Source organism: Podarcis melisellensis (genome assembly GCF_964234715.1).
Source record: "Podarcis melisellensis genome assembly, chromosome: 9".
Lineage (NCBI taxonomy): Eukaryota > Metazoa > Chordata > Lepidosauria > Squamata > Lacertidae > Podarcis > Podarcis melisellensis.
This window is the reverse complement of record NC_138541.1, coordinates 49,777,043-49,802,078: the sequence shown is the minus strand read 5'-3', so window position 1 is coordinate 49,802,078 and position 25,036 is coordinate 49,777,043. Positions and strand designations below refer to the sequence as shown.

General features: G+C 40.8%; 1 protein-coding gene across 3 annotated transcripts in view; it reads right to left on the bottom strand.

Moving 5' to 3' along the window:
* Positions 1–1,599: 1,599 nt before the first annotated feature.
* The window catches only part of WWC2 (WW and C2 domain containing 2), a 114,438-nt gene continuing 91,001 nt past the window's right edge, over positions 1,600–25,036 (bottom strand). For 2 of the 3 annotated variants that reach the window (XM_081924265.1, XM_081924267.1), the window contains exons 15-23: positions 23,494–23,686; positions 21,198–21,362; positions 19,265–19,485; positions 17,753–17,951; positions 15,287–15,448; positions 10,376–10,468; positions 8,830–9,072; positions 6,682–6,809; positions 1,600–4,719 (exon numbers count right to left, since the gene is read on the bottom strand). In XM_081924265.1, coding sequence (XP_081780391.1) covers positions 4,653–4,719; positions 6,682–6,809; positions 8,830–9,072; positions 10,376–10,468; positions 15,287–15,448; positions 17,753–17,951; positions 19,265–19,485; positions 21,198–21,362; positions 23,494–23,686 — 1,471 coding nt within the window. In that variant the 3' untranslated portion in view covers positions 1,600–4,652. The remainder of the gene's footprint in view (positions 4,720–6,681; positions 6,810–8,829; positions 9,073–10,375; positions 10,469–15,286; positions 15,449–17,752; positions 17,952–19,264; positions 19,486–21,197; positions 21,363–23,493; positions 23,687–25,036) is intronic. The other variant, XM_081924266.1, reaches the window with a different exon arrangement.

Below are 25,036 nucleotides of genomic sequence, written 5' to 3'. Positions count from 1 at the left end.
AACCAAAACAACAACAACCATAGTTCATTATTCAGTTTCAGTGGAGAATGGGGCTTTCTTTCTTTGAAACAATGGCTTGGCACTGTTTCTTTATGTGCAAAGTATTTCTGTGTCAGCAAATATGAAATATGGCTTCATGTTCTTTAGCAAAACCAAGTAGAATTTCAGTGTGAGAATGTGAACATCTGTTTAAAGCCAGTATTAACATAACTTCCAAAAGATGTAACTGCAGCAAGTTCAGAAATTAACGCCACAGCTTTTACAACTCCGACGATGCAATTTATGAAAACTTTACAGTATTTAATAGGAAATGATAGCTAGGGTGTTTAATAACTTGCAAGGCTGGAATAGCTTTGGGTTTTATATGATTTGAAGCAAGGTGCCAACAGTACCATGTGAATATTCCAAGAAGGAACTATGTAAGAAGAATTGTGTAAAAAATGTCAATATTTTTCCTTTAGCTTTGCCTGAAGAAGTCAAAATTTAGAGAATTTTAGCATCTGTGATGAATGGATAATTGCTTGAAGAAAGGACACCAGAGGGACAAAAAACAACAACACAAGTGCCATTGTGACTGATTCCAAGGTTTGTCTTGTTCCAGTTTACTTAGTGTACCCATATTGCAGAAATTTGGTAGGACACTTATTCAAAAGATTGCCACCAGATGGGTATAGTGTTTATTTGTTACTTTAGTAGATTCCTGCTTCTCTGCCCATCTTTCATCAGAGATTCATTCATCATAATTCTGCAATCCATTAGGTCATGGCAGAAATTCAAGATATCATCAGAACATTGAAATCAACAATAGTCATGGGTAAACTAATATCTTAAGGATGACAGAGGGATGTTGTTGAACAAGTGCTTTAGAAAAGCATGCTTCCTTTAACTTTTTCTTTTAAAAGGAAAAAGCTTCTGCCTGATAGAAAATGTTCAGATTTTGAGTGAAAATTCCCAAAACTTAAGTGATTCTATGTTTGTTTATTGGGGTATCTATGTTTCCATGATAATTCGATTTGCAAAACTAGCTGCCTATCACACAACTTGAGATATTGCATAACATCAAATTATTTGTCACATAATGAATTCCTGTTTCTGCTGGAATAGTGGTAAAACTGTCAGGAGTTTAAGATTATAAACTAAACAGTTGCTATTTGCCCAATCTATTCCTAAAAGTTTCCAGAATTCAGAAGAACAGTAAAAAAAATAATATTGACTGAAAAGAATTTTCCATTCTGCAAAATGGCAGTGATTTCTTTGGCCCCCATAAAAAGAAGAAGCTTTGTTCAATTATATCCTAAGAAAAAGGACATAAGTATGACTCTGGATTTTAGAGGCAGGTCACTGTCTTGATATAACACCCGATTTTTCAGTTGTGGCTGTCAGAACAGAATCATGCAGACATTGTCACATATTACTGCCAGCCCATGCATTTTACATGGGGGTATGCATTTTATTGATAATATTGATCACTTTACCACCAATATTACATGGTCCAAGTCTTATAAAAACACCAAGGAGTCTTTTGTATGCAAAAATCAAAACTTCTGGGCTGCTTTTGTAAAAAAACAACAACAAAAGAACACAAATGAGCACAAAAGCTTTGTTAAAAAACTGTATTTTTTTTCCAAATCACTGAAACACATGGAAAGTGCAGAGATGAAAGTTAATCTAGGTGATGTACATATGCACGTTTACAGACAACATTAGCACAGAAAGACATTCGTGATATAACCTGATTAAATATTTAGTTCAGTCCTGAGCATTTTTTTTACTTAAATGTAACAAGAAGGCAAAAAGTTGAAATTTGATTTTCATTCTATAAATGATTTGCTATATACTTTGTTCAGTTGGCTAAAACAATAATATTGCCTTGTACCTGTAATACTTAAAATTTGATATATAGAACTGTACTAACATACTGATAATGGGAACATGAGGATTATTATGTTTCTTATATCCTATGAAGGGTAAATCTTACAATAAAAGCAGTATCTGTATAACATGAAATGTGGCTGGTATTTTTTTTTATCAGTCTCACCAATGTTATTTCATTACTGTATATAAACTGAGTTCAAAACACAAACCAACAAACCCAGAACAGTTCAAAATTTATTCCTAAAAATGAGTTGATATTACTGTAGTCTGATGAAGTCAGAAGATGTATTACTGCAGTGACAATTGCTCTCATTTTATAAATGAGCAAATTTTGCAGAACTACCAACAATATTATTTCTGCCAATATTCATGATTTATCAGAGAATCCTTTTTGGTTCCCTCTGAAATTCTCTCTGTGTGTGTGTATGTATGAACAGCTTCTCTGCTAAGAAACCAGAAAGCTGTATACATTTCTCACAGTAGCTTTTTTTTTTAACCCGTAAATTTTAAATGGCCAGAACTGAACTATATTAAGCAGTACATAAATAAGACTGAAAATAAATAAATCACAAGATACAGCTCTATACATCATTTCTACAAACATTTATATTGTCAAACTGAGAAGCTGAAACAGTCAAACTTCATTTCTATATTAAACAATTTGAAACTTTAGCTTTTAGAGATTGACCTCATCAGAATACATGGCGTGTATGTGTTTAGATTAGGCCTAAAAAGAGAGGTAAAGAAAAAGGGGGCACAGTTAGTTTACTGACTACCTCCAGGTTTGAAGTAATATTTGAAGAATCTGAATACTTACACAGACTTCTGCATAATAAGAGAACACTTAGGGAGATTTACAAAAATAAATTAAGGCACAAGTTTTCCCCCCATCAGGATTTCCAAAGATGGCAACAAACATATTTTAGTTATGTTCCCCTAATCTTTCAATGAGACAATTACATTCTGGCAAAAATAAAATATGACATAATTTATAATAATGTTGCAAAATGGTCAGTGTTCTAGCCCTTTTGTTTCCTTGCTGGATTTCATATATAGTGTGTGCACTTATGATTCATATACATAACCAGCCATTTATTTGTGCTCATCAAAATGCTTCCAAACAGCTCAGCCATCTTGCAAAATGGTGTCTGAAAGCCCATCTTTTGTAAGCAATATTTATGAGGCTTACAGTTTGATCCTATACATGCCTACACAAAAGACCTATTGAGTTCAGTGGAGTTTGCACTCTACTAAGTGTGCATAGGATTTCAGGCCTGATTCAGCAAAAGTAGCTCACTGCTGCTTGTTCTCTCAAGTGCTCTCCTCTGGGCTGCTCATCACAGCAGCCGCCAAGCTGAAAGTAGACAGAGCTTTGCCAAGCCCCACTGTGACAACCTCAGACTTGATCAGCAATGTGCTTCCCAGTGACATTCAGAGCCCATCACTGGTAGTGCTAATATACACATGACACATCTGCAGATATATGCCTCTTTTAAAAGTAACCAGATTGTTACCAGTTTGAATTCTGACAAGCACATTCATATCGTCTTTTACCTTTTATCAATACAAATTCCTGTTTAAACAAGTTAAGGTTCCAATTCCATAGATACCTTGATCATGCTTATTGTGCCATAATTAAACACATCATTTTAAGTGCTTCGTATCATGAGTTTTCTTAGAAGAAACACACACACACACACACACACACACACACACACACACACGGTACTTAAGAGCAATGGATTTCCTAAGAACCACTCCTTTGAAAATTGCATGGGTCTGTTTGGGCTTTATCAACTTAACTTTTCCTACAGGCTACTGGCTGTAATACTAAACAAACTATTTTATATTCAAGGGTTAGATTTATATTTCAGTTTATCTTTCAGCTCAGGTTTAAATACTTTGTGCGTGAACCTGAGTCCCATTTCGGAAAACAGCTGCCCTTTGGGTAGTTTCAGTTTATAGACACATTTCAGGGTTACAGACTTGCCCCATATTACTTCGCAGGTTATAGATGCAGAAAACATTAGGAAAAACCCAAATATAGCCCAAACTCCAGTACATTCACAAAATAATACTCCTGCAACTCAGTATCCCATGCCGCTTCCTTCATACCAAGACAGAAAGGAAAAGAACTGGGTTCAACATTGAAAGTTCCAAGGTGGGTGACACAAATATAAACAGCACCTGTTTGCATGAGGCAGTCTTGCTGTTTTGGAAGAGGACTCGTGCTTGCTGCTAGCTACAAAAAAAAAATCACACTTTGTACAAAAATATTGCATGGCCTAACAGCCATCTTCACAGTCTGCTCTTGTGAAAAAAACAGTGAAACAAAACCGCCTGTTGAACACAATATTTCTCAACACAGTGCAGTTCAACAGGATATACACACTTGGTACAGCCTTTGTTCCTTGATCCATCTTTACAAAAAAGTAGCATATCTGTAAGACATACAAACTGTACAAAATTAGCATCATGTACCAGAAATATTCTACTTTGGTTTTCTGGTGTGGAAGATTTAGGCAGGGGAAGAGAGAGGAGGCTTTCTCTTGCCTTTATATAGATATATATTTATATGTATATGCATATATAAAATCTACCAGCACATAATATATACCACCACATAATGTACTGTATTTTTTTTTTACAAACAGTATCTAGGCTTGGATGTAAAACAGTAGGCTTTTTTTAATCATGGGACTATACTACAAAAAACTGTCATCTTAAAATAAAAAAGATGAACCGAGTAGAAAAACAGGTCGTGGGGAGAAGCATAGTTAGACATCATCAGCTGGCAGAGATGGTATGCTGATCTTTGCTCTTGTGAAGTATGCAATCTTCTCCCTTAAAAAAGAAGGAAGAGGAAATACATTTTAAGTGGTTAAAAAAAAAGAAAAAGGAAATCACAGTGAACTCCAACATGCAAATTAAAAGCAATGTAAGAACTGAGTAACCATTTTCCACCCATCCAAGCAAATCTCTGTATAATTCAATCCTTTGGAATAAACTGATTACAGTGGTACCTCAGGTTAAGTACTTAATTCGTTCTGGAGGTCCGTTCTTAACCTGAAACTGTTCTTAACCTGAAGCACCACTTTAGCTAATGGGGCCTCCTGCTGCCGCTGGGCCACAGGAGCACGATTTCTGTTCTCAACCTGAAGCAAAGTTCTTAACCCGAGGTACTATTTCTGGGTTAGCGGAGTCTGTAACCTGAAGCATATGTAACCCGAGGTACCACTGTATTTTAAAGTTACTGCGACTTTTTATATTGGATCAGATTGTTATTATTAATGTTTGATGTTTTATTATGTTTTTGTATGTGATGGAAGTCGCCCAGAATGGCTGGGGCAACTCAGTCAGATTGGGGGGTATAATTTTTTTAAAAAATATATTATTAATTAAACTGTACTACTGGAGCAGGGCTCAAATTACAGAGGCCTCAGCCCTCCCTTGACCTTTTGCAATGCCTCCCTTAGCTACTGTTGAATAAGGCTACCTGGGTGAATCTTTGACTTCCCTCCCTCTATCAAGGGCCCCATGGTATTCTGTTCATCTGGGGCTACATGCCTTACTAAGGAAGGTAGTCTGGTATCTAACTCTGCATTGCTGCATTTATTCAGGCTGTCAATCCACTTAGGTTTTGTTCTCAGGATAAATCTCTCTTTAGCCAACTGAATATCTGTGTCTGCCTGCCTGTCGTTCCCCATGCATTTGGTATGCATGTTGACCACCTGAGTCTCCTGCCACAAACCAAGAATTCTATCTGCTGGAGATTACCGTATTTTTTGCTCTATAAGACGCACTTTTCCCCTCCTAAAAAGTAAGGGGAAATGTGTGTGTGTCTTATGGAGCGAATGCAGGCTGCGCAGCTCTCGCTGAAGCCAGAAGAGCAAGAGGGATCGGTGCGCACTTATCCCTCTTGCTCTTCTGGCTTCAGGGATAGCCACACAAACCTCTTGAGCGCAGCCGGAGTGCTCCTCCCTCTTCGCTCAAGAGGCTTTGCTTGCTTTCTTGTTTTCCTCCTCTAAAAGCTAGGTGCGTCTTATGGTCGGGTGCGAAAAATACGGCACATGAGCTGAGGGAACTTTACAGCCAGTAGCAAAACAGCAAGCATGCTTTCTGGACAGAAAAACATCTGTTTTCTTGCTGGACTTGGGGAAAATAAAATCAGTTCTACTACACCTCTCCAGTAGAACCTCTGCTTACATCCTGCTCTACTTAGGCCCGTTCCAAGTCGCGACCGTGGCAAACCCGGAAGTAAACACTGGGTTTGCCATGATTTGTGCATGTGCAGAAGCAGCTGCCACCATCTGCACCTGCACAGAAGCGGGATGCCACCGAATATGCCTGCGCTTCTATCAGCGACCCATTTCGCCATAAGGACGGGCCTCTGGAACAGATTGTGGTCGTGAGTAGAGGTTCCACTGTACTTGCATTCTGCCAAGGGGAATCACAGAGCTGTGTCTATTTGGTTGGCTGTTTCCTCTGGATTATTTGAAGTCATTTGGCTCGTAAATGGATGAAACTGGGGTGAAGATTTACTGATGAAACCATTAATGCCTTGAGCTCCAGCACTCGGAGCTGCAGATTCCACTTCCAATCACTGCACCTTCTTCCCGATGCTCAGAAACCACATCACAAAGCATGCCCTGAAGACATCTTATTGCATATCTAAATTGCATTTATTGAATAGTTAATCCCATGGCATCAACTAATTCTAGAAAGGTGCATCTATAAGATGGGAAGGCCAGCTGAGAAACTGTCACAGATTTTTCTCCAGCTCCAAGGAATCAGGGGTCTCTTTACCTGAATGACTGCACCTGCAGAGGAACCTTCTGGCTTTGCTCTCGCAACCGGCACACATCCTTCGACGCTTTCCTCATCAGTTTTTCAGCACTTAAACCCTGTTTTTTTTCCTCCTTTGATTGTTCAGCCTGGTGAGGGAACAAAATTACAGCTAACAGGTACCAAATGACAATATGACAGGATTCAAGAAGCCAGACAGAGAGAGAGAGAGAGAGAGAGAGAGAGAGAGAGAGAGAGAGAGATAGAGAGAGAGAGAGAGAGAGAGAGAGAGAGAGAGAGAGAGAGAGAGAAGAGCGCACCTCACAAAATGTCTTCAACACAACATGCTCATGGGACACAGGGTGGACTTGCAAGCAGATGAGAGGTGTGTATACTGCAGCTGGAAGTTGTGCATTGTTCATTTTACAAAATAAGACATATTGGCACCGCAGCTAAAATGACTTGGGGCCAATTTTTAAAAAAGATGCATGAAAAGGACTCCACACTTCCTGGCATGTCCTTTAAAGGGCTTTTAATCCATGTGCTGGTGCATCTGAAGCTTATGGCCCAGAAGGCAGCTCTATTGGCATGCAAGCTCTGTGTCACAGAGGCTGGCAGATGGATGGAAAGCTTTTTAAATGAGATGCCAAGCCACGCAAAGCCTGTTTTTGCACACCCAGTATCTCATTTAAAATCAGTCCTTAGGATGAACTAAGAAGCAGGTATGGTCTGGATTTTATAATCAGGCAATGTTCTTCAGCCAAGTGTTTTGAAAACCCTTGTGGCAATTAAGAGTGTCTAATATCTCAAACACCCCAAACCATCTTTCATTTATTTACTTCCTGTGATGTTGATTAGTTTTATTAAATGCCCCCCTGCTGTGTTAATAAAGTATTTGGTATCTTACTGCCTGTCTCAACTTTTTACTTTAGTACACTAAAAGCCCTAAAGTGCCTATTGACTTTTGCATTTTAATGGACACCAAATTTCTACAGTAAGCACAGCTTTGCCTTCTGGAGTAAACATTGCAAAACTGCAGAAGATGATCCAAGCAAGCTTTTGAAGATCTACAGATGTACATAAGACTTGAACAGTAAGAAAGGAATTTTATAGACTTCAGAATAGGTTCTCATTTCTAGCTCTTCGAAAAATAATAATTATGCACTCAGTATTAAGAAAAAAAATCAACTTCAGAACTTAGATACAGTCATACCTTGGTTCGCGAATGCCTAGCGAGTCGGAACATTTTGGCTCCCAACACCGCAAACCTGGAAACAAGTGTTCGGTTTGCGAACGTTATTTGGAAGCCGAATGTCCGACGCGGCTTCTGATTGGCTGCAGGAGCTTCCTGCAGCTAATCGGAAGCCGCACCTTGGTTTCTGAACATTTTGGAAGTCAAACGGACTTCCAGAACGGATTCCGTTCGACTTCCAAGATACCAGTGTATTTAAAATAAGTTGAAGGGTGGGGGTGAGGGGACAAAATACCAACTGGAACATTTTTCTTATGTATGGGAGAAAATAGCCCACATCTAACAGAATTAGGTATGCTTAAGCCCATTGGACTGCATCCTGTGTTCCTCTTCCATTAGCGACTTCCACTTGCAGATTTAAGGGAGAGGCACCAGGGGCACAGGGCAATTGCTGGGAATTGCTTCCCTTCCCATTTCATTGAGGAAGCCTTACCATCAGCTAAGCCACATCATTGGCTATATCCAGTGCTTTTTTTCTAGGGGGACATGTACCCCTAAATATTTTGTGTTGCCCTGACCACTGATGGACAGATTGACATGCCAGTTCTCTCCGCAGTAGCAGTGCAGACTGGAGCTCCATCATTCTCCCTGCCGGTGCCCAGGGAGGGGAGTCTGGGGCAGCTGCGGTGGAGGCAATGGCGCTCCTCCTTCTCCTCTTGCAGGGCTAGAGCCAACTGGCAAGCGCTCGCCCCCCTCGCTCAAGCCGATCCCACCACCATTGTCACTGGGGGTCTTCCCATCTTCTCAGCACCGCCTCTGCCTCAAGCCCCTCGTCCGGGGGTTGGAGGGAGAGGGAGCAGCCAAAATGAGAGCATCCCTAAACATTTTTTTTAGAAAAAAAGCCCTGGCTACATCCCATTGTACCTTCATGTGCATGCTTCTCTTTCATTTAGAGATGAGCAATTTGATGTCTCTACCTGTTTTTCAGCTTGTTTCAACAACTTCTGGAACCTTTCATCCTCCAACACCCGTGGAGGAAGCTCTGTCTCTCCTCTCGCTTTCATCTCCTCCAGCTTCTGCTTCAGGTCACGCAGCATCTGCAGTTCGTCATTCAGGCGACTCTGCCGCGTGCGAGAAGCCTGGAGGTCCAGCTCCAAATCCAGAGAGGTGCGAACAGGGCACTCTTGCGTTGCTCTTCGCATGTTAGGCTGGCAGGCAGGCTACAGTTTTCAGGAATCCCAAAAACATAAGAATGAATTTAAAACCAGGAATGAAAACTTCTCAAGGTGATGTCAGCGTACCTACATAAAGCATGCCAGGTTTATTTATCTTTTTGTATTAGACAGCTTTCCCCCTTGTATATCAGTGTATTCAGTTTTTACTTTGCTTTAGCTTTATATAGGTTTTCATTTTTATGTTATATTATAAGTCATTTTTAGTTTACATTTCATTAAAAAAACACAAAGTTCAATAAATAATATTAAACATATGTATGTACTTTGTGTATAGATTTACATACACAAAGCTGTGGTCAGACTAAATACCACAGTTCCATTATCTTTCAGTTGTCCTGAAAATTAAGATGTTTTTCCTCATTTGCTTAGAGGGGGTGCTGATAATGCCAAGGATGCAGGTTTGGTCCTGATATGGGACATCTGCATATTCCGGCATTACAGGGGGTTGGACTAGATGATCCTCAGGGTCCCTTCCAACTCTATGATTCCAGGCAAAGACCATTACATGATAGGGACAAATTTCGCAACAGGGAAGGCCCTAAACTCCTTTCTCATCCACTACTGTACCTGCAGCCTCCACCTCCATCTGGGATTCCCAGACAGTATTTACCAGCTTGAAGGGAAAAGCAGTAGATGCAGGGAAAGGGGCAGGTTGAGGAGGTCCGTGGCAACGTGCCATTTCAGGAGACCCCCAACAACTGCCTTGCTCAACTCCCCCCCCCCTCTTAAATTGTACTACACCATGAAGCACATCTCTGGAATTTGTTTTTGTGGCAGTGACCATCGCCCCACCAAGTGCTCAGCAGTGAGCAGAATACTGGTGGCAAATCCAAGATGCCGACCGACTCTACTAGGCACTGAAATGCGATTGCCTGGAGTTTTACTCATAGTGGTACTAGGTGGAGGGTAAGTTGTAGGCAGAAAGTGGCTGACCCAGAAATAATTTAATAGGAATTTAGCCCCCACTCCCCCAGGCACTACCCCTCTTCTCAACCACTTGAAAACTTATTGGCAGCAGCCATGATTTTCTGACTCAGGTTGTTCTCTAGCTCAATTCACTGTTTCCCCAATCTGAGCACAATTAAAGCACAAATGGGCTTAAAAAAAAGAAAGATGAGCGGCACAACTTCCTTTGGGCTTCATTCAAATATTAATGGGAAGCCAGGGCTTCCTGGAATGAGAATAAACCACAGCAAGCAACTTCAGTTTGTGGAAGAAACTCTTTAATCTAGCAAAGTGTTTGCAGTGAAATGGAAAAGTGAGCAGCAAATGGTCAGACAGCACATACCCTTTTAACTCTCAAGCTCCGCCGTTCAGTGGCATTTCTCACAAAAAGGGATTTTTTGGCCAAGGTTGAGCTGTCGCTATCACTTCGATTCAACTGCCAAAACAAGGAACAGACAAGAGAGTTATAACATAAAGTGATTGGGTTTGAAATGGAACAGCTCCGAGTGTTAAAACTGCCAAGAGTAACTACCGCATGTACTAATGGAGGTGCCTACACGCTCACCATTAGTCTTATTAGTAATAAATGCAGAATTGCTAAAAAGCCACAGTTTGATTATCAGTAATTCATTACACCGGAAAAGTGCCACGATTCCATTCCTTTAAACAATGTTTACATAGGAGCCATCACCAACTGCTCTGCTGACCTCAAGTTTCAAAACTTGTGTGTCTAAGGCAGAAAACTTTGTTTGGTCAGTGGATCACCAAGAAACTCTTTATTTTGGTTAATGTGAGGAAACGTAATTCACTGTGCTTTAAGGTTCTACAGACTGCAACAAAGCTCTAAGCAGGAGAATGCACAATGGATTAAGAAGCTATGTACTGAAAACTGATTTACTTATTTTTTTTAAAAAAAGCTTACATAGGCACATGTAATGTTGGACTTTTCCCTCTGCACCAAACTGGGACCTTTGCTTGATCAACTACTGTTCATACAGAACACTGGTGTAGCATTACAGGTCCAAGCTTTGGGCTCAAGAACTCCTTCCTCACACCCTTGGGAACAGTAACTGAATGCTTCTGCTCTAATTTAGTAGCAACCGAAAGGCTGGAATTTGCTGTGTTTGGACAAAACATCCAACTGTGGTTTCCTGCAAACAAGGAATGGGAGCTTCCAATATCCTTCTCTCCCCATGGAGGGGAAAGGGAGCATATGTAAGCCCAAGACTCAAAGCTGCTTGCATTTAATAGAACGCTAAACCATGATTTAGTATTATTACAGTTGACTGCAGTGAATATTTTCCTCAGACCTAAGATTACAACCAGTTCAAAACGTAGAATTGTTTGCTTCTCCACATTTCTGTCTTATATTGAAAGGTCCTTCTGAGAAGGATCCTGTCTTTGTTTCCGATGCTATTCCATGAAACACCACGTAGAATGATATCACAGTGCAAGAGCAACAAACAACTTTCTGGATGCCTTTGAACTGTAACTCCAGTTTTGTTAACTAATTGCAGATTGTCTCACTTTTAATCCCCACCGCCTTCAAATAATCTCATTTTCCTTGCTGTATATCCTCAATGGGTTGCATTCCAAGACAGGGTAACGCCGAGGGAATGATTTTGTATTGTATAAACAAAAATGTCATATTAAACTTTAAATGAAAAGAAACTACATGCAAGATATACATTTCAGTTCTTCTAGAAGGCATATTAAACAACATTATTTACAAGAATTATACCACAGAATTTTCAATAATTAACAAGATCTGAGTCTTAAAATACGCTGATGTAGCTAGCATTTGAAAAATAGCTTTGTGATCTAGGTTTCTCTCTCCCCAAAGAGACATTAGTTTTCCTACTCTAGGAAGTACGCTGTTAAGCGATCATGGATGATAATGCCATACATTAGTGCTTAAATGTCACTTATGCATACGGAGAGGTACAAACAGAATCAAAAGCTCAGTTTCCCATTATACGATTTGCAGAATTATTACTTTTAAAGAAAGATGGATAATAAATAGTAAAAATATATTAAAACGACCTGCAATTATCTAATGGTAAATGGTGCAATCAGTAGCAGCCAACATAGATTTGTTAGGAATTAATCATGGTAGATGAACCGTGTTTCCCAGTTTGGTAAAATAAACTCTTTTAGTAGAGACTTTTGACCTAGTTTCCAAAGTGCTAGATATATGTTCAATCTGGGTGAAACCTCTAAAGGAGCGCATAAGATTGGGACACACATGGACGGGGACACACACACACACACACACACACACACGTTCAGTTCTAATAGTCTGAATGAGATAGCTAGTGGGATTGTGTAAAGGCAACCAAGATAGATCAAGTGTTTATCAGCATATATATGTCATGTGTCCCTTTTTGGCAAGGCAATGTAGAGTTTTACAGGCCTTTTGCTACCTCTTGTTCATTCACGTTGGGCCTCCAGTTGGGTTGTCTCAAGGATTCACCATTTTGTGTGTGAAAGTGTTTGTGCCCACTTTTTAGGTATGGCTGCATGCTATGCCAGTAGCTACTTTAACCACATTTGCCACCTTTCTCCTAGGCCCTCCTTTGGATTTGAGACTGAGGGGGCTCAAGCCTTCAGAGTTTTATTCGAGAAAAGCCAGTCCAGTTAGTCATCACAGACAGAGGGAGGGGCAGCTTGAACAAAAAATTAACCACAATTCAACCATACAATGCCGCAGTACAAAGATGGCTGCCATTTTGAAATTGTTGTACCCATGATGGAAAATTACTAGCACCTCAAATGTAGGGGTCTTGATTTATACACTACAATAGCTTTCCTCCACATCCCAAATGAAGACCCAGTTCAATTTAGGAAAGATTTAAAGAACAGCTAAAAAGATGGTATTATATGAAGTGTGAAGAACAAGGCTTTGTTTAGCATCCAGTTTTTAGATATTTAGCATTTCAGAATCAGACAGAAATTGTTCAACCCTCTGCAACTGGAAGGGAGGATAAGGAGCGATTTTCAGAGTAATGGAAGCCGAACTGAATATTCATACATTCAGTCACTGATTGTTTGCAAGTCTCTCATGTAACTCTACCGTCTCAGTTTTCACATGAGCAGTTTGTCTGAAAGCACTTCTATGATAATGTGTAAACTGTTGCTTTGGAACTAAAGGAGCTCCATGGAAACTGTGTCGGTACAGCTTCTTCCAGAAAAGGTATTTCTGAAACAGCACCGTCAGAGGAAGTGCCATTTCCACATTGCATATATTAATTTCAAAATTATATGCTCCTAGAAATCTCACAGAAGCAGCATGTTGCATATAAACAATTGCATTAGCAGAGGTCACTACAGGAAAAAGAGACCAGATTATCTTAGGCTTGAGGGGAGGCCAATGCAGCCATCTAGGCATCTCTGTCCAGCCACTGAGACTCTTCCCAAGCCCTTCCCCATCTCCATCGAACACAATCTTGGCCCTCCTCAAAAGCTTTTGCCTGACTGGGAAGTGTCTTTATATTGTGATAATGACTCTTGCTTGCCTGCCTGGACAGGCAGATGTGTGCATGTGGGGTGGTTGTGGTGTAGAAACCTTTGCTTTTGTGTGGTTGGAATGTCGCCTGCTCTGCAGAGGTAAGAACTGCATCCACTGATCTGCTAATTTAAGGACATAACAGCAGCCCTGCTGGACACACTGCATCTGATACTGGAGGCAGCACATAGTCATGGTCCCTAGCTTTTTTCAGTGGCCTTATCCTCCACTAATTTGTCTCAAAGTCATCCATGCAGGTGGCCATGAACATATATTGTGGTGCTAAATTCCTTAGCTGATCTGTGCCATGTGACGAGTACTTCTTGTCTGCCATGAGTATTCCAACATTCAGCTTGATTTGGATAGCCCCCCCCCCGATTCCAGTACTATGAGGGGAGAAAAATGTATCCCTATCTACTTTTCCCACACCCATTTTATAAACTTCCATCAAGCCCCTCCCCGCTTACTTTCCTTTTTTCTACACTAAAAAGCCCCGGTGCTGTAGCCTTCCATCACAGAGGAGTTGCTCCAGCCCTATAATCTTTTTGGTTGCCCTTATTTGCACCTTTCCCATGATGCTGGAACAGTATTCCTAGTGTGGTTGCACTATAGCTTTGTTTAATGGCATTATGATAATGGCAGTTATATTTCTAATCCCTTTCTTAATGGTCCCTAGCATGGAATCCATTTTTTTTCACAGCTGCTACAGCCTCAATATCTTTTTCCAGATCAGTCACCACCAGTTCACACTCCAGTAGCACACATGTGAAGTTAGGTGTGTTAGCCTGCATTCATTTTTTGGGCCTCCCACCACCACCAACCATTGGCACACAGACCATAGCTGTCAACTTTTCCCTTTTCTCTATTCATAATAAGGGAATTTCCCTTAAAAAAAGGGAAACGTTGACAGCTATGACATAGACACCAGAAGGCTGCCCAAGAGAGCATGCAGACCTCAGACTGAAAAAGGCCCCCCACTCCTGGCAAATGGAATTACAGTGCAATCCTACACACTTGGAAGCAAGCCTTACTGACTTCAGGCTGAGGCCTGTGCACACCCTTGTATATTTAAATCACATGACTTCCCCCAAGGCATCCTGGGAACTGTAGTTTGTTAAGGGTGCTGGAAATTGTAGCTCTGTGAGGGGTAAATTACAGTGCCAATGATTCTTTGACAGAAGCCTTGTGCTTTAAATGCCTGGGTACAGCCTGTCTCCTAAGTAAGTGTGTACAGTGGTACCTCGGGTTAAGTACTTAATTCGTTCCGGAGGTCCGTTCTTAACCTGAAACTGTTCTTAACCTGAAGCACCACTTTAGCTAATGGGGCCTCCTGCTGCCGCCGCGCCGCTGCTGCACAATTTCTGTTCTCATCCTGAAGCAAAGTTCTTAACCCGAGGTACTATTTCTGGGTTAGCGGAGTCTGTAACCTGAAGCATATGTAACCCGAAGCGTATGTAACCCGAGGTACCACTGTACTGTTTATATGGCAAAGTGTGAATGTGTTTATGTCAGTGGCGTGGGGTGGGTTGGGGTGAGGTCAACAGCAGCAACAAGCTCCAGGCTCGCTCACGGCAAGCAGCAAATTCTAAAGTCCACTGGCAAGAGTGACAAGCTTGCTATAGCTTAGCAGCTGAGAGATGGATGCCGGGTTGTCAGTATATGGCTCATTGCCAGTAGCGTGCTACTGCCAAAGAAGTTAAATGAGTCTTTTAGTTAATGGGACCTCGCGGAGAACACTCCTTGTCTTACCCTGCAGATGTACTGGTTCCGCTCGCCTGGAGAGAAAGTTTGTGAGCGCACTATCATGCTGTTCCTGACAAAGGGATGCTGCTGAGACTTGAGGCCGGCTCTGTCCTTGGGTCGTACAGCCACACCCTCACGCCTGTCTTCGGTGTTCGTTTCCTTATCAACCTGTTGAGGATATTGTGCATTGTTGTCAATCCTTAAAACCAAAACCTCCCCACGAAGCTTGCTTTCCCTCCCATTCTGGCACAAATTAGTTAAGATAAAGACAAAGAATCCAATGCACCACTCAGCAATAAAAGGCAGAAGGTACTATTTCAATGTGGGACACGTGTGGATCTTACTGCACAAAGCATCACAGACTCACCTGCCTGAATGGCATGTGAATCTTAATTAACAATGATTTCCCCTACTCATATTGTACTTGATATTAAAGGCTTGTGACTCAGGCTGAAACAAGGGACAAAAGGCTGACCCCAGGTTAGAAGTTTCTGATTTTACTAATGGAAACAAAAAGCTTGCAGGAGAATGAAAGCTGGATACCATTTTAAGTCAATGAAGTCATATTGCCTGTTTAAAACTAACACTTATAGCGAGGCCTACCGTTTGCTAACTGCAGGAATGCTGTTGTCCTCTCTAGAGGTGGTGAAACAAATACTGGAGAAAAAAAGTATTTCCTATTCTAAAACAACAGCTCCTCCCTTTACTTAAATTCCAGGTCTTAGAAGAACTGATGGAAGTAACCAGAACTGGCTACTCTTGTGAATTATGCTAAAATTCTCAGTGGGATAGTACAAGAATGTGGACCAATCCTTCAGGTTTTCTGTTAAATGTGTATGTTATTTTTGCAGAACGATAAAAAATGAAGGAAACTTAGGCCATCAGTGGAGGCATCAAACAGATTCTAGCCAATGAACATATTCTGAGACATTGCTCAAGACTCTATATAACCAAGAGGTCTTATCAAGATCTTCTGTTTCTGTTTGGTTTTTCCAAAGGAGCAGCTGTGGTGCTAAGAAGGAACAATCACCTGGTACTTGGAGATCACTTTGTTTATATGGAAAGTAAAATAAAAATAAAAATAAGAGGAGGGAGAACAGGCCTGGCCATTCATAAAAATCAGGCTGCAGTTCAAGATCAGAGGAAGAAGATGCTTTATCAAAGTACAGATACTGTACTCACATGCTTCCAAAGCCATTCCTTCATGCAAAAGGAAGAGGAGTGTCTCTTTGAAGATGCTGCCTGCTACCCATAATTTTTGTACTTAAAGTAATTGTTTTTAGTGGGTCGGATCCAGAGTTGCAACTGTGAAAACTAGCGGAAGAGGCAGAGCTGATTTGGGGTGATATTTTCTCTTCCCTTCCAATCTCTCTCCCCCTCCCCTCACAAAAAAGCTAAACAAAAAACAAAACCTGATCCAGAGGGTTGGAGGATCATTCAGAACTGCAGGGGAAAGGGAAATTAGTGAAAATCACTCTCCCACTCCTTCTGCCCACAGCAGAATCCACTTCATGCAGTGGGTGTCTCCACTGGATCCATTTGACCTCCATAGGAGGAGTCCTTCTGCTCACAGAAGAGCAGGTCTGGATCCCACCCCATAGGTACTGCCTCCTTAACTGGGAGACACCTTTTTAGTTGATCAAATGTGCTTTTTCATTGTTTAATTCCACCAATTCTTTGACTAAAGCTTACAACCTAAACACACAACACACAATTCTCCTGCACTGCTCTGAAGCGCTAAGTCCTTATTATTAAAACTTCATAACAAATGCAAAAACAAAAATATTAAACCATCCGTGTATGCAAGTATAGCTTAAACATTAAAATAGCCTATTAAATATTTAATACATTCATTATTAAACATGAATAATCTCCCAAATAAACATTAAATGTTAACTAGCAAGCTGAATGCTTTTCTTGAGGACTTAAGAATCTCTTTTCTGCTTTTCCCCTTTACTGTATATCAAAACAAAAAAAGGATCACTTTGCCAGAGGGGACAGAACCTGTTAGAAATCAATGGAGAGTTTAAACGCTGAGCTGACTTTGGCCAGGTTCATGCATAAAAATATAACATGAAGAAGCAGTGTGCTGGTGCTTACCGCATGCAGACCCCTCCCACTCCTGGTGCACTGCTCCAAACCATGAGCACAAACCTTGGCTTTTGATTGTGCGTTGTTTGGAAGGAAACAAACCACGTGACAGGGCCCAGGCACCACAATAAGCCAGACTCCAGCTTGTGTTTGTTTTCCAGAGGAGCTATGTGCTCATAAACTATGGTTTGCTTTGAATTATGGTTTAATGTTACATGCAAACCAGGCCTTCATTTATTAACATAGGGCTGAAAACAATAAACAGATTCCTTATGACAAACACTGTTGCCTTTAAACACACCACCTTGCTCGACCAAACACAGCCACAGGACGTCAGTGTCTTCTTTGTGGTGCATTAGAGAAACAATCTAAAATATTCACCAGTATGGGTGGTGCCGTTGCTTGCTCATTGTGACACGTGTGTGCATGATTTCTGTCTTCCCTGTGCTTGGTTTCACCTTCCTCTACCAGTTTAAGGCAGAATCTGTTGTCATCTGAGTATCTGCTTCCCTCTGCCCCTTTAACATTGTCCTCTTCTTCTGTCACAATCTCACTGGATGCCTCTGCCAGCATTCCTAGCCTGTGAGAACAAAGTAACCCAAGTTTACCCTTGAAAACTGACAAGGCCCGCAAAGAGGAAAGAAAAAGAAAAAACACTGGCATGCCTGGGATCTGAACCCTGTACAAAAGATATATTATTATCGACACATTATCTCAGCCAGAAGTAGATTAGAATTTCAGTACAACGCTTTCATGATCCGACATGTGAATGCATTATATTAGTCATCCGCTCCAAGAAAAACAGAAAGGTCTGTTGCAAATCGGTTCCCTTAGAACATTCTGACAAAAGCGCAGTACGTTTGACATCCACAGATGGTTCTAATGGAGAGATGCAAGATACCTTTCTCATGATGATTAACCAGCAAATGTAGAACTAGCAAATACAGACTAATGCTTTTCACATTCTCTACAGATATCAAGATTATATTAACATGAGGGGGGGCACTTTACCTGCATTAATTCTTTTTTACGTGAGATCTTAACACAAGGCAATTAATCCACATTTAATAACATCTCTACTGAAAGATGAATCACCCAAACTCGACATTTATTGTGGACAATGCAAGGCTGGCTCCAAAGAAGAGATAATACCCATCTTCATTGTTTTATGTCATTAAATAGCATAGAACAAAAGGGAGGGGCTAGTGCCTTCACAACCTGCTTATAGGCATCTGACTGGTCACCAAGGGAACTAGGATGTTGGACTAAATGGACCTTTGGTCTGATCCAACAGGTCTCACAGGTTCTAACGCATGGGGAGTGGGCTGTAGTCCCTTAAGTCATTAGCTTCTGTGCTATTAAGGGGAGAGAGAGAGAGAGAGCAGGCCTTTGCCTTCCGGCTGCATCGCTGTCCGCCCACAAACTCACGGGGAGAGCCAATGCATGTCCACCAGGCTTCCCCTCTGAAAATACACTTCTCATGTGCAGACAGTGTGGTGCCAGGGCTGGCAGGGGAAATGGGGGTTGGGATTCCAAGGGGTGGGGGTCTCCTGGAAATCTTAATTGTGTGCAGACTCAACGGTGGAAGCGTGTGCGGCGGATATGCCATTCATAATTCCTGCTGCACTTCCCACTCAAGACACAAGATACTACTTAAATTTAAAACAAACAAACAAAAACAGCTTCTCTCTTCAGCACTGGGGAAACTGGTGTAGGGAAAACAGCAAATGAAATGTGCAGTTCTCCACCAAGGGGTCTAAAAGGGTAAGAAGTTAATTTTACATGCATGAGGAGCAGATGGTGAGCAGAGGTTTCTTTCAGTGATCAGCCTTGTTTTTGATGTTGCTTTATAAATAATAGTATTTTTATTTATTTTTTAAAAAATCAATCTACCAGTCTTCTTCAACATGTTGTGGCTCCTGTACACCCTTCTCCTCTTCTTCTTCTTCTTCTTCTTCTTCTTCTTCTTCTTCTTCTTCTTCTTCTTCTTCTTCTTCTTCTTCCTCCTCCTCCTCTTCTTCCTCCTCCTCATCTTCATCTTCCTCCTCTGCCAACTCTTGTTCTACTGCCTGCAGCTCTGCTGATGTCCTTTCCAGTAATGCTGACACAGCATCCTAACAGAGACATTGGAAGCAGATCTACATTAGAAGACATACTGAGCGATGTTACTTATAAAACCTGCCCTATTAATAGTTGCTTTTGTCAATTACACTGGCATTGCCAATTACACTCTACCAGAATCCACCTTTCAGAAAAGGTGTTGATTAAATGTACTGATCACAAAAACATCTGCAGGAACACATGAACCTAAGCAGGGCAGCATCGTGAGAAACTCAGGGCTGAGCATATTTGGTTGCTCATTTGACACCAGGTTTCCATGTGACTTCAGAATTCATGCATCCCTTGTGAAAATTATACCCCCTACCAAAATGTACTGTCTCAGAAAGGATATAGTAAAGGAAATATATTGTGGTTCTTTGGTGCAAAATTACGTATTAACCGCACGCTGCAATAAACTAGCTGCCATTTATGCATAGCTGGCAAAAGCAAACTTTACAGAAGTATCTGACATTCATAAATGTCAACCAGCCAGGTAAGATTACAACTTTTTCTGGCTCTGCTCCCTGACTTGTAGTAGCGAACAGGAATGCTCATTCCCTTCCCACGCTGCTGAAGCGGGACAATCGTACATGAACATAATGTTCATAAAAGACAACATGTTCATTAAATCCAATGCAGGAAGGCCCAGATCTTGTAAGCTGTCATTCCAGGTAAAATCTAGGAAGCAATCATGGGATCGGGCCTGTGTGCGATGGATTTTATATGCCTTTAAGAATGTTATACATGTTTCAGGAAGGCTACGCATGCCAGGTAGGCAGCATATGCTCTTACTTTTTATCACGCATAGAATAGCAGATCAAGGAAAGAAGATAACCCAAGTAGGCCCACTATAATTGTGCACTTTGTAGCTGAGAATAGGTGTCCAAGTACAGGCAGAAGGTGTGTGTGTATGTGTGGATTGAATAACAGAACTCCATGTAAAAACAACAGCACTGCTACCAGTTCAAGGTGTTACTATGAGTATATGAAGCCCTAAAGTTTACTTGCAGGAACACCTCATGCCATATGCACACACTCTACTGCTTCAACCTGTGGAACTGGCATTGTTATAGGTGCCCCTTAACCCTCATTCTGGCCTTGCAAGACGTCCAACTTCTAGTGTGGGCAGGGCCTACATTTTGGAAGTCCCTGCCTATTGACATTCCACGGGGACCATCACTGTGCTCTTTCCAAAACCTGCTTAAAATATTTTTGTTTAGGCAAGCTATCCAGACACATAGAGGTTAATGTGTTTTGAGCTTTTCTTTAGCTTCTGTTGGTTTTAATTATCTTTTGAATATCTTAATGCCTGTTTTTAACTGTTTTCCATCAACCATTTTTAATGTTTATTTTATATTGTTGCAAACTGCTTACAAGTGGTGTGTTGTTTTTTTAAAAAGAACACAATACAATACAAATTTTGTTAAATAAACAAAACAAATAACACTGTGGAAAGTAACCTAAGCTTTCTCCATGAGCTAGCGTTGTGTTTTTTTATGCACAGGGAATTTTTAATGTGGTAACATGCGGCTTGCAGGTGTTTTTTCCCCCCTTACAAGGTAGATTTGGTTCTTAGAAGCCAAATTACACACCTCCACTCAGGCCATATGGCAGTCAGCTAACAAAAGCAGCAGGAGGGAGCAAATAATTAGACAGTACAATTGCTTCACCGTTGCTGCTTCTACTTTTCTAGTCTCCTGTTCAGAAGTCATCACACATTGCTTACCAGATCCAAGGAGCCAGGCGGCTGATTGTTTGGTACAAATACAGGATCCTCCTTTAGTTCCTTATTCTTTTTCCTAGGAATCTGCTTGTAAGCCAGCAAGTTATACCAGAGAGTAGAAGTCTCATCCGAACATGGCAAGTCTGCCAGGCTTATTTGAGTTCCAGCCTGCACAGAAATGTGAAATGATAATTTATTGGTTATTTAGAAAATCAAATCAATAAAAAATAACAGTAATTTTATTAGATACAACACCCCATCCCTGATGAAACAATGCAAATATGTCAACATGGTTTTACACTGGCTCCTCAAATACCTCTAACTTCCTGTACCTCTTACATAATAAGAGGACAATGGCCCATCTACAGTAGCCCAGAATCCTGTTCTCACAGCAACTACTACCTGTGGGAAACCCACAAGCAACTGGGATTCAGAAAGACTCTACAAAAGGAGTCCCAACTAAGCCCTGGGACCCAGATCTTCTTCACTGGTTGGTAACAGCCAGTCTTTTGCTGCTGTTGTGTTTTCCCTCAATGTGGGGACAACCTGATTTAAAGGAGACACGTGTGTGTGTGTGTGTGTGTGTTGTAAACTAGAAACATTAAGGACCAGACAATGCATACCCAAAAGGATAAATATATATAGTAGTTTAAATTCTGTAAATCTAATCAAATATAACAGATCCATGCAAGAAACAGTACTAAGTTGGTGCCTGGGGCAAAAAAAAACCCCTGGCATCAGTCCATCATGAGGAAAGAATGTGGTTTTATATGCAAGAAAAGAAAATACAGGCTCCTATTCGGAAGCTTGAAGAGCCCTATTGCGCAACATGCCTCAGGCGCCATCATTTTAAACTCTAGCAGTGTCCATGGTTATTAATCAATATGCTTCCGTTATACTATTATCCACTGAATGGTGATTGAGGCAATGATAGCATGAGAAACACAAAGGAAAACAGAGCAATCAGCTTCTTACCAGGGTGCTCTTATCCAGGGGGGATGTGACCATTTTGCTTGATGCACCTTTGCCACTGAGGTAGGGGAGGAGCCAGAGCTCAGTGACAGAACCCATGCTTTGCTTGCACAAGTTCCCAGGCTCAATTCCCTGGCATGAGAAATTCTGTCTTGGAATAAGATTGTCTGTAGGCAATATTGGGCTCCACGGAGCAATTTGGTATAAGGCACTTTAGTAGACCTTCTTCCAAAGGCGAATGGAAGAAACTTACTAGCTTTGCAGTTTTCTAGGCTGCACATCATTTCTGTATTGATGTGTGTTGTGGGTCAATGCTGTCAGATATCAACATAAAAGGGAGGCCAGGAAATTGCATCAGCACCAAAATTGTATTTTAAGTATTTAACTCGTGTGTTTCTTGTTCATGTCAATGGGGCTTTTGAGAGCCACAGTAAGACAGAATCGTGTCAGCCATGGAGTGAAAACAGGTGTCACAAACGTAAAATACATTCCAGTGCTTCTACCCTCTCAAAATAAATAAACCTGTGTGGCGGAGGGGCATTTCCCTCTCTCCATAGCCAAAGAACAAAAACATTGTCTGGTAGACAAAAGTTTGCTTCCTGCAAGCACAACAATTGCACCAACTGTTTGGCTCAATTCCAATCTTTCATCATCCCCTCCCAGCCTGTGAATGTGACAGGAAGTCAAAATAAAAGCAACAAAAACTGAACCCCGTCCATCTACCTGCAACCTAAAGATATATAAAAAAATTACGGCCAAAGGGATAACTACTCCATGTGTGTTGCATATCTGCTAGAAACAAAGGATTTTCGGTTTTCATTAAATTTCCTAGTTGTCACAGCTGGAGAGAGATGTAGAAGAATCTGATGAAAAAATGCAAATAGTAGCAAATCCCCCCCGCAAAAAAAATTCTTACTGTTTTCAGCTTCTAAGCTGAAATTTAAAAAATTGAGTTGAGAGGCTGAACCAAAGGCTGCCATGCTTGGAACACACTATTTTGTTGCAAAGCTCATTGTAGCTTGCCGTTGACTACATCGATTAAAACCATATGCAAATTATGCTTATTACATGTGTCTAAAATATGTATATTAGCTGCAGCCCTCAGGCTTATGATGCATTTTCAATGAAGCCCTCAGCACTGAACAAATTGTCTACCTCTGTAATACTGTGATCAAAAGGGAATCTAAATTCCACAATCATCCCATATCAGAGATGAATATATTAAGTCCTGCGGAGGTTGCTAATGCATGCCTCAGAAGCCTCCTATCTATCAGCATGAGAAAAAACAAAAGAACATCAAACAAAGCCAATAATAAAGAATACTTACTAGGCATTCTTCCCAGCGAGTTTTACTGACAGAGCAGACATCCACTCTCAAAGTCTTCTGCTGCAAAGAGGCCTGGGAAATGGCTACTCTGAACATCTCACTAAATAAAAGAGTTTCAGCAGCAGAGTGGACTTTCGTGCGGAAAAGACAGCTGATGTCAGCGGAAGAGGGAAGAACTGCAACTCTGAAATACCTAGGAGGTGGGAAGAGAAAACATGCGAAAGATTATTCAAACAAGTATCCCAAAGCCCCTGTGCAAAACACTTGTAAAAGAAATGTCTTATTCCTGGATAAGTCTCATGTTCAACTGTAGAGACTTCGGTGCCCACTGCCTTATAGATGTCAATAGTAAAGGTGTGTCACCTAACCCGGTCATTGGGAAAACTAGGGGGAAAAGAAAAAAAAGTGAAAATAGAAATGGAAATGCTGAAACTCAAGAGTGGGTGGGAGTTAAGAAGAGCTCACAAATCACAGGTGGAATTTGTAGAGTCTGTTATCCTACTGGAAATAGCAGGGGAAATGTTAGGTTGCTAAATACTATCCTGATAGTGGTATGCTAGAAAGTTGGGAAAGTCTTTTAAAGCTGCAAAAAGGGCTAGGAAAATAAAGCAGAGAAATTTGAGAGTTTGAAATGAAATAAGAAATAGTGAAATGCAACGTTGTGAATTGTAAACAGAATACTGATACATAGATTAAAATACAGAAGTAAAGGAGAATAAGTGACAGAAAATGGAGGAGAAGAGAGAAATATTAAGAGCATTTAGCAGGTTCTGAGTGCTGGTTCACACATACAAATTGTCATTTCTCCCTCCACACAATTCGTTTTGACCGTTTCCAGTGACAGGTGATGAAATGTCAGTGTAAATCCAGCTCCATGTGACTACAATCCCCAGCAGCCAGCAGGAGTTTCCACAATCTTCAACCCTTCATATAAATTTATCCAATTCCCACTAACATTTCTGTTATTGTTCCTGTAACCCAATGACCAGTTGAAATCGTGAGGTCAGTAATCTACTTCAAAGGCCACTTTCTCTTCTTATTGCCCTTGGATTATTATTATTTTTTAATGCAGATCTCTGGAACAATTCTGTTGATCATGCTACAAAGTTAGTTATTTACAAATGCTGCCTTTCTCACAGACACTTTATTATTTATCTTATGTGAAACCAAAACCCCATCTTTTTGCAAAAGCGTTTCCTGATGCCACCTTTTAGCAACCGTGGGACAGTAACGGTGGAGTTTCACTATTTCATTTCTATGGTCTCATTACTATTATTTTGTTGTAAACTGCCTTGGGATTTATTTTTAAATGAAAAGTGGTAAAAAAATTATTTAAAATAAAATTTAAAAAATCCCAAGACTTTCCCTTAGGTATCTTCAACTCATATAATCATGTCAACCAATCTTTTTATGGTCCAGTTTTTTTACAGTTATCAACCCCATCCACATCTACAGTTCGGAAAATAGCTAATCCTGCTATCCCCAAACAGCTGCTTTTGTTTATTTGCCACAAGCACACAATTAAAGCTTAAAGAAATGCTCG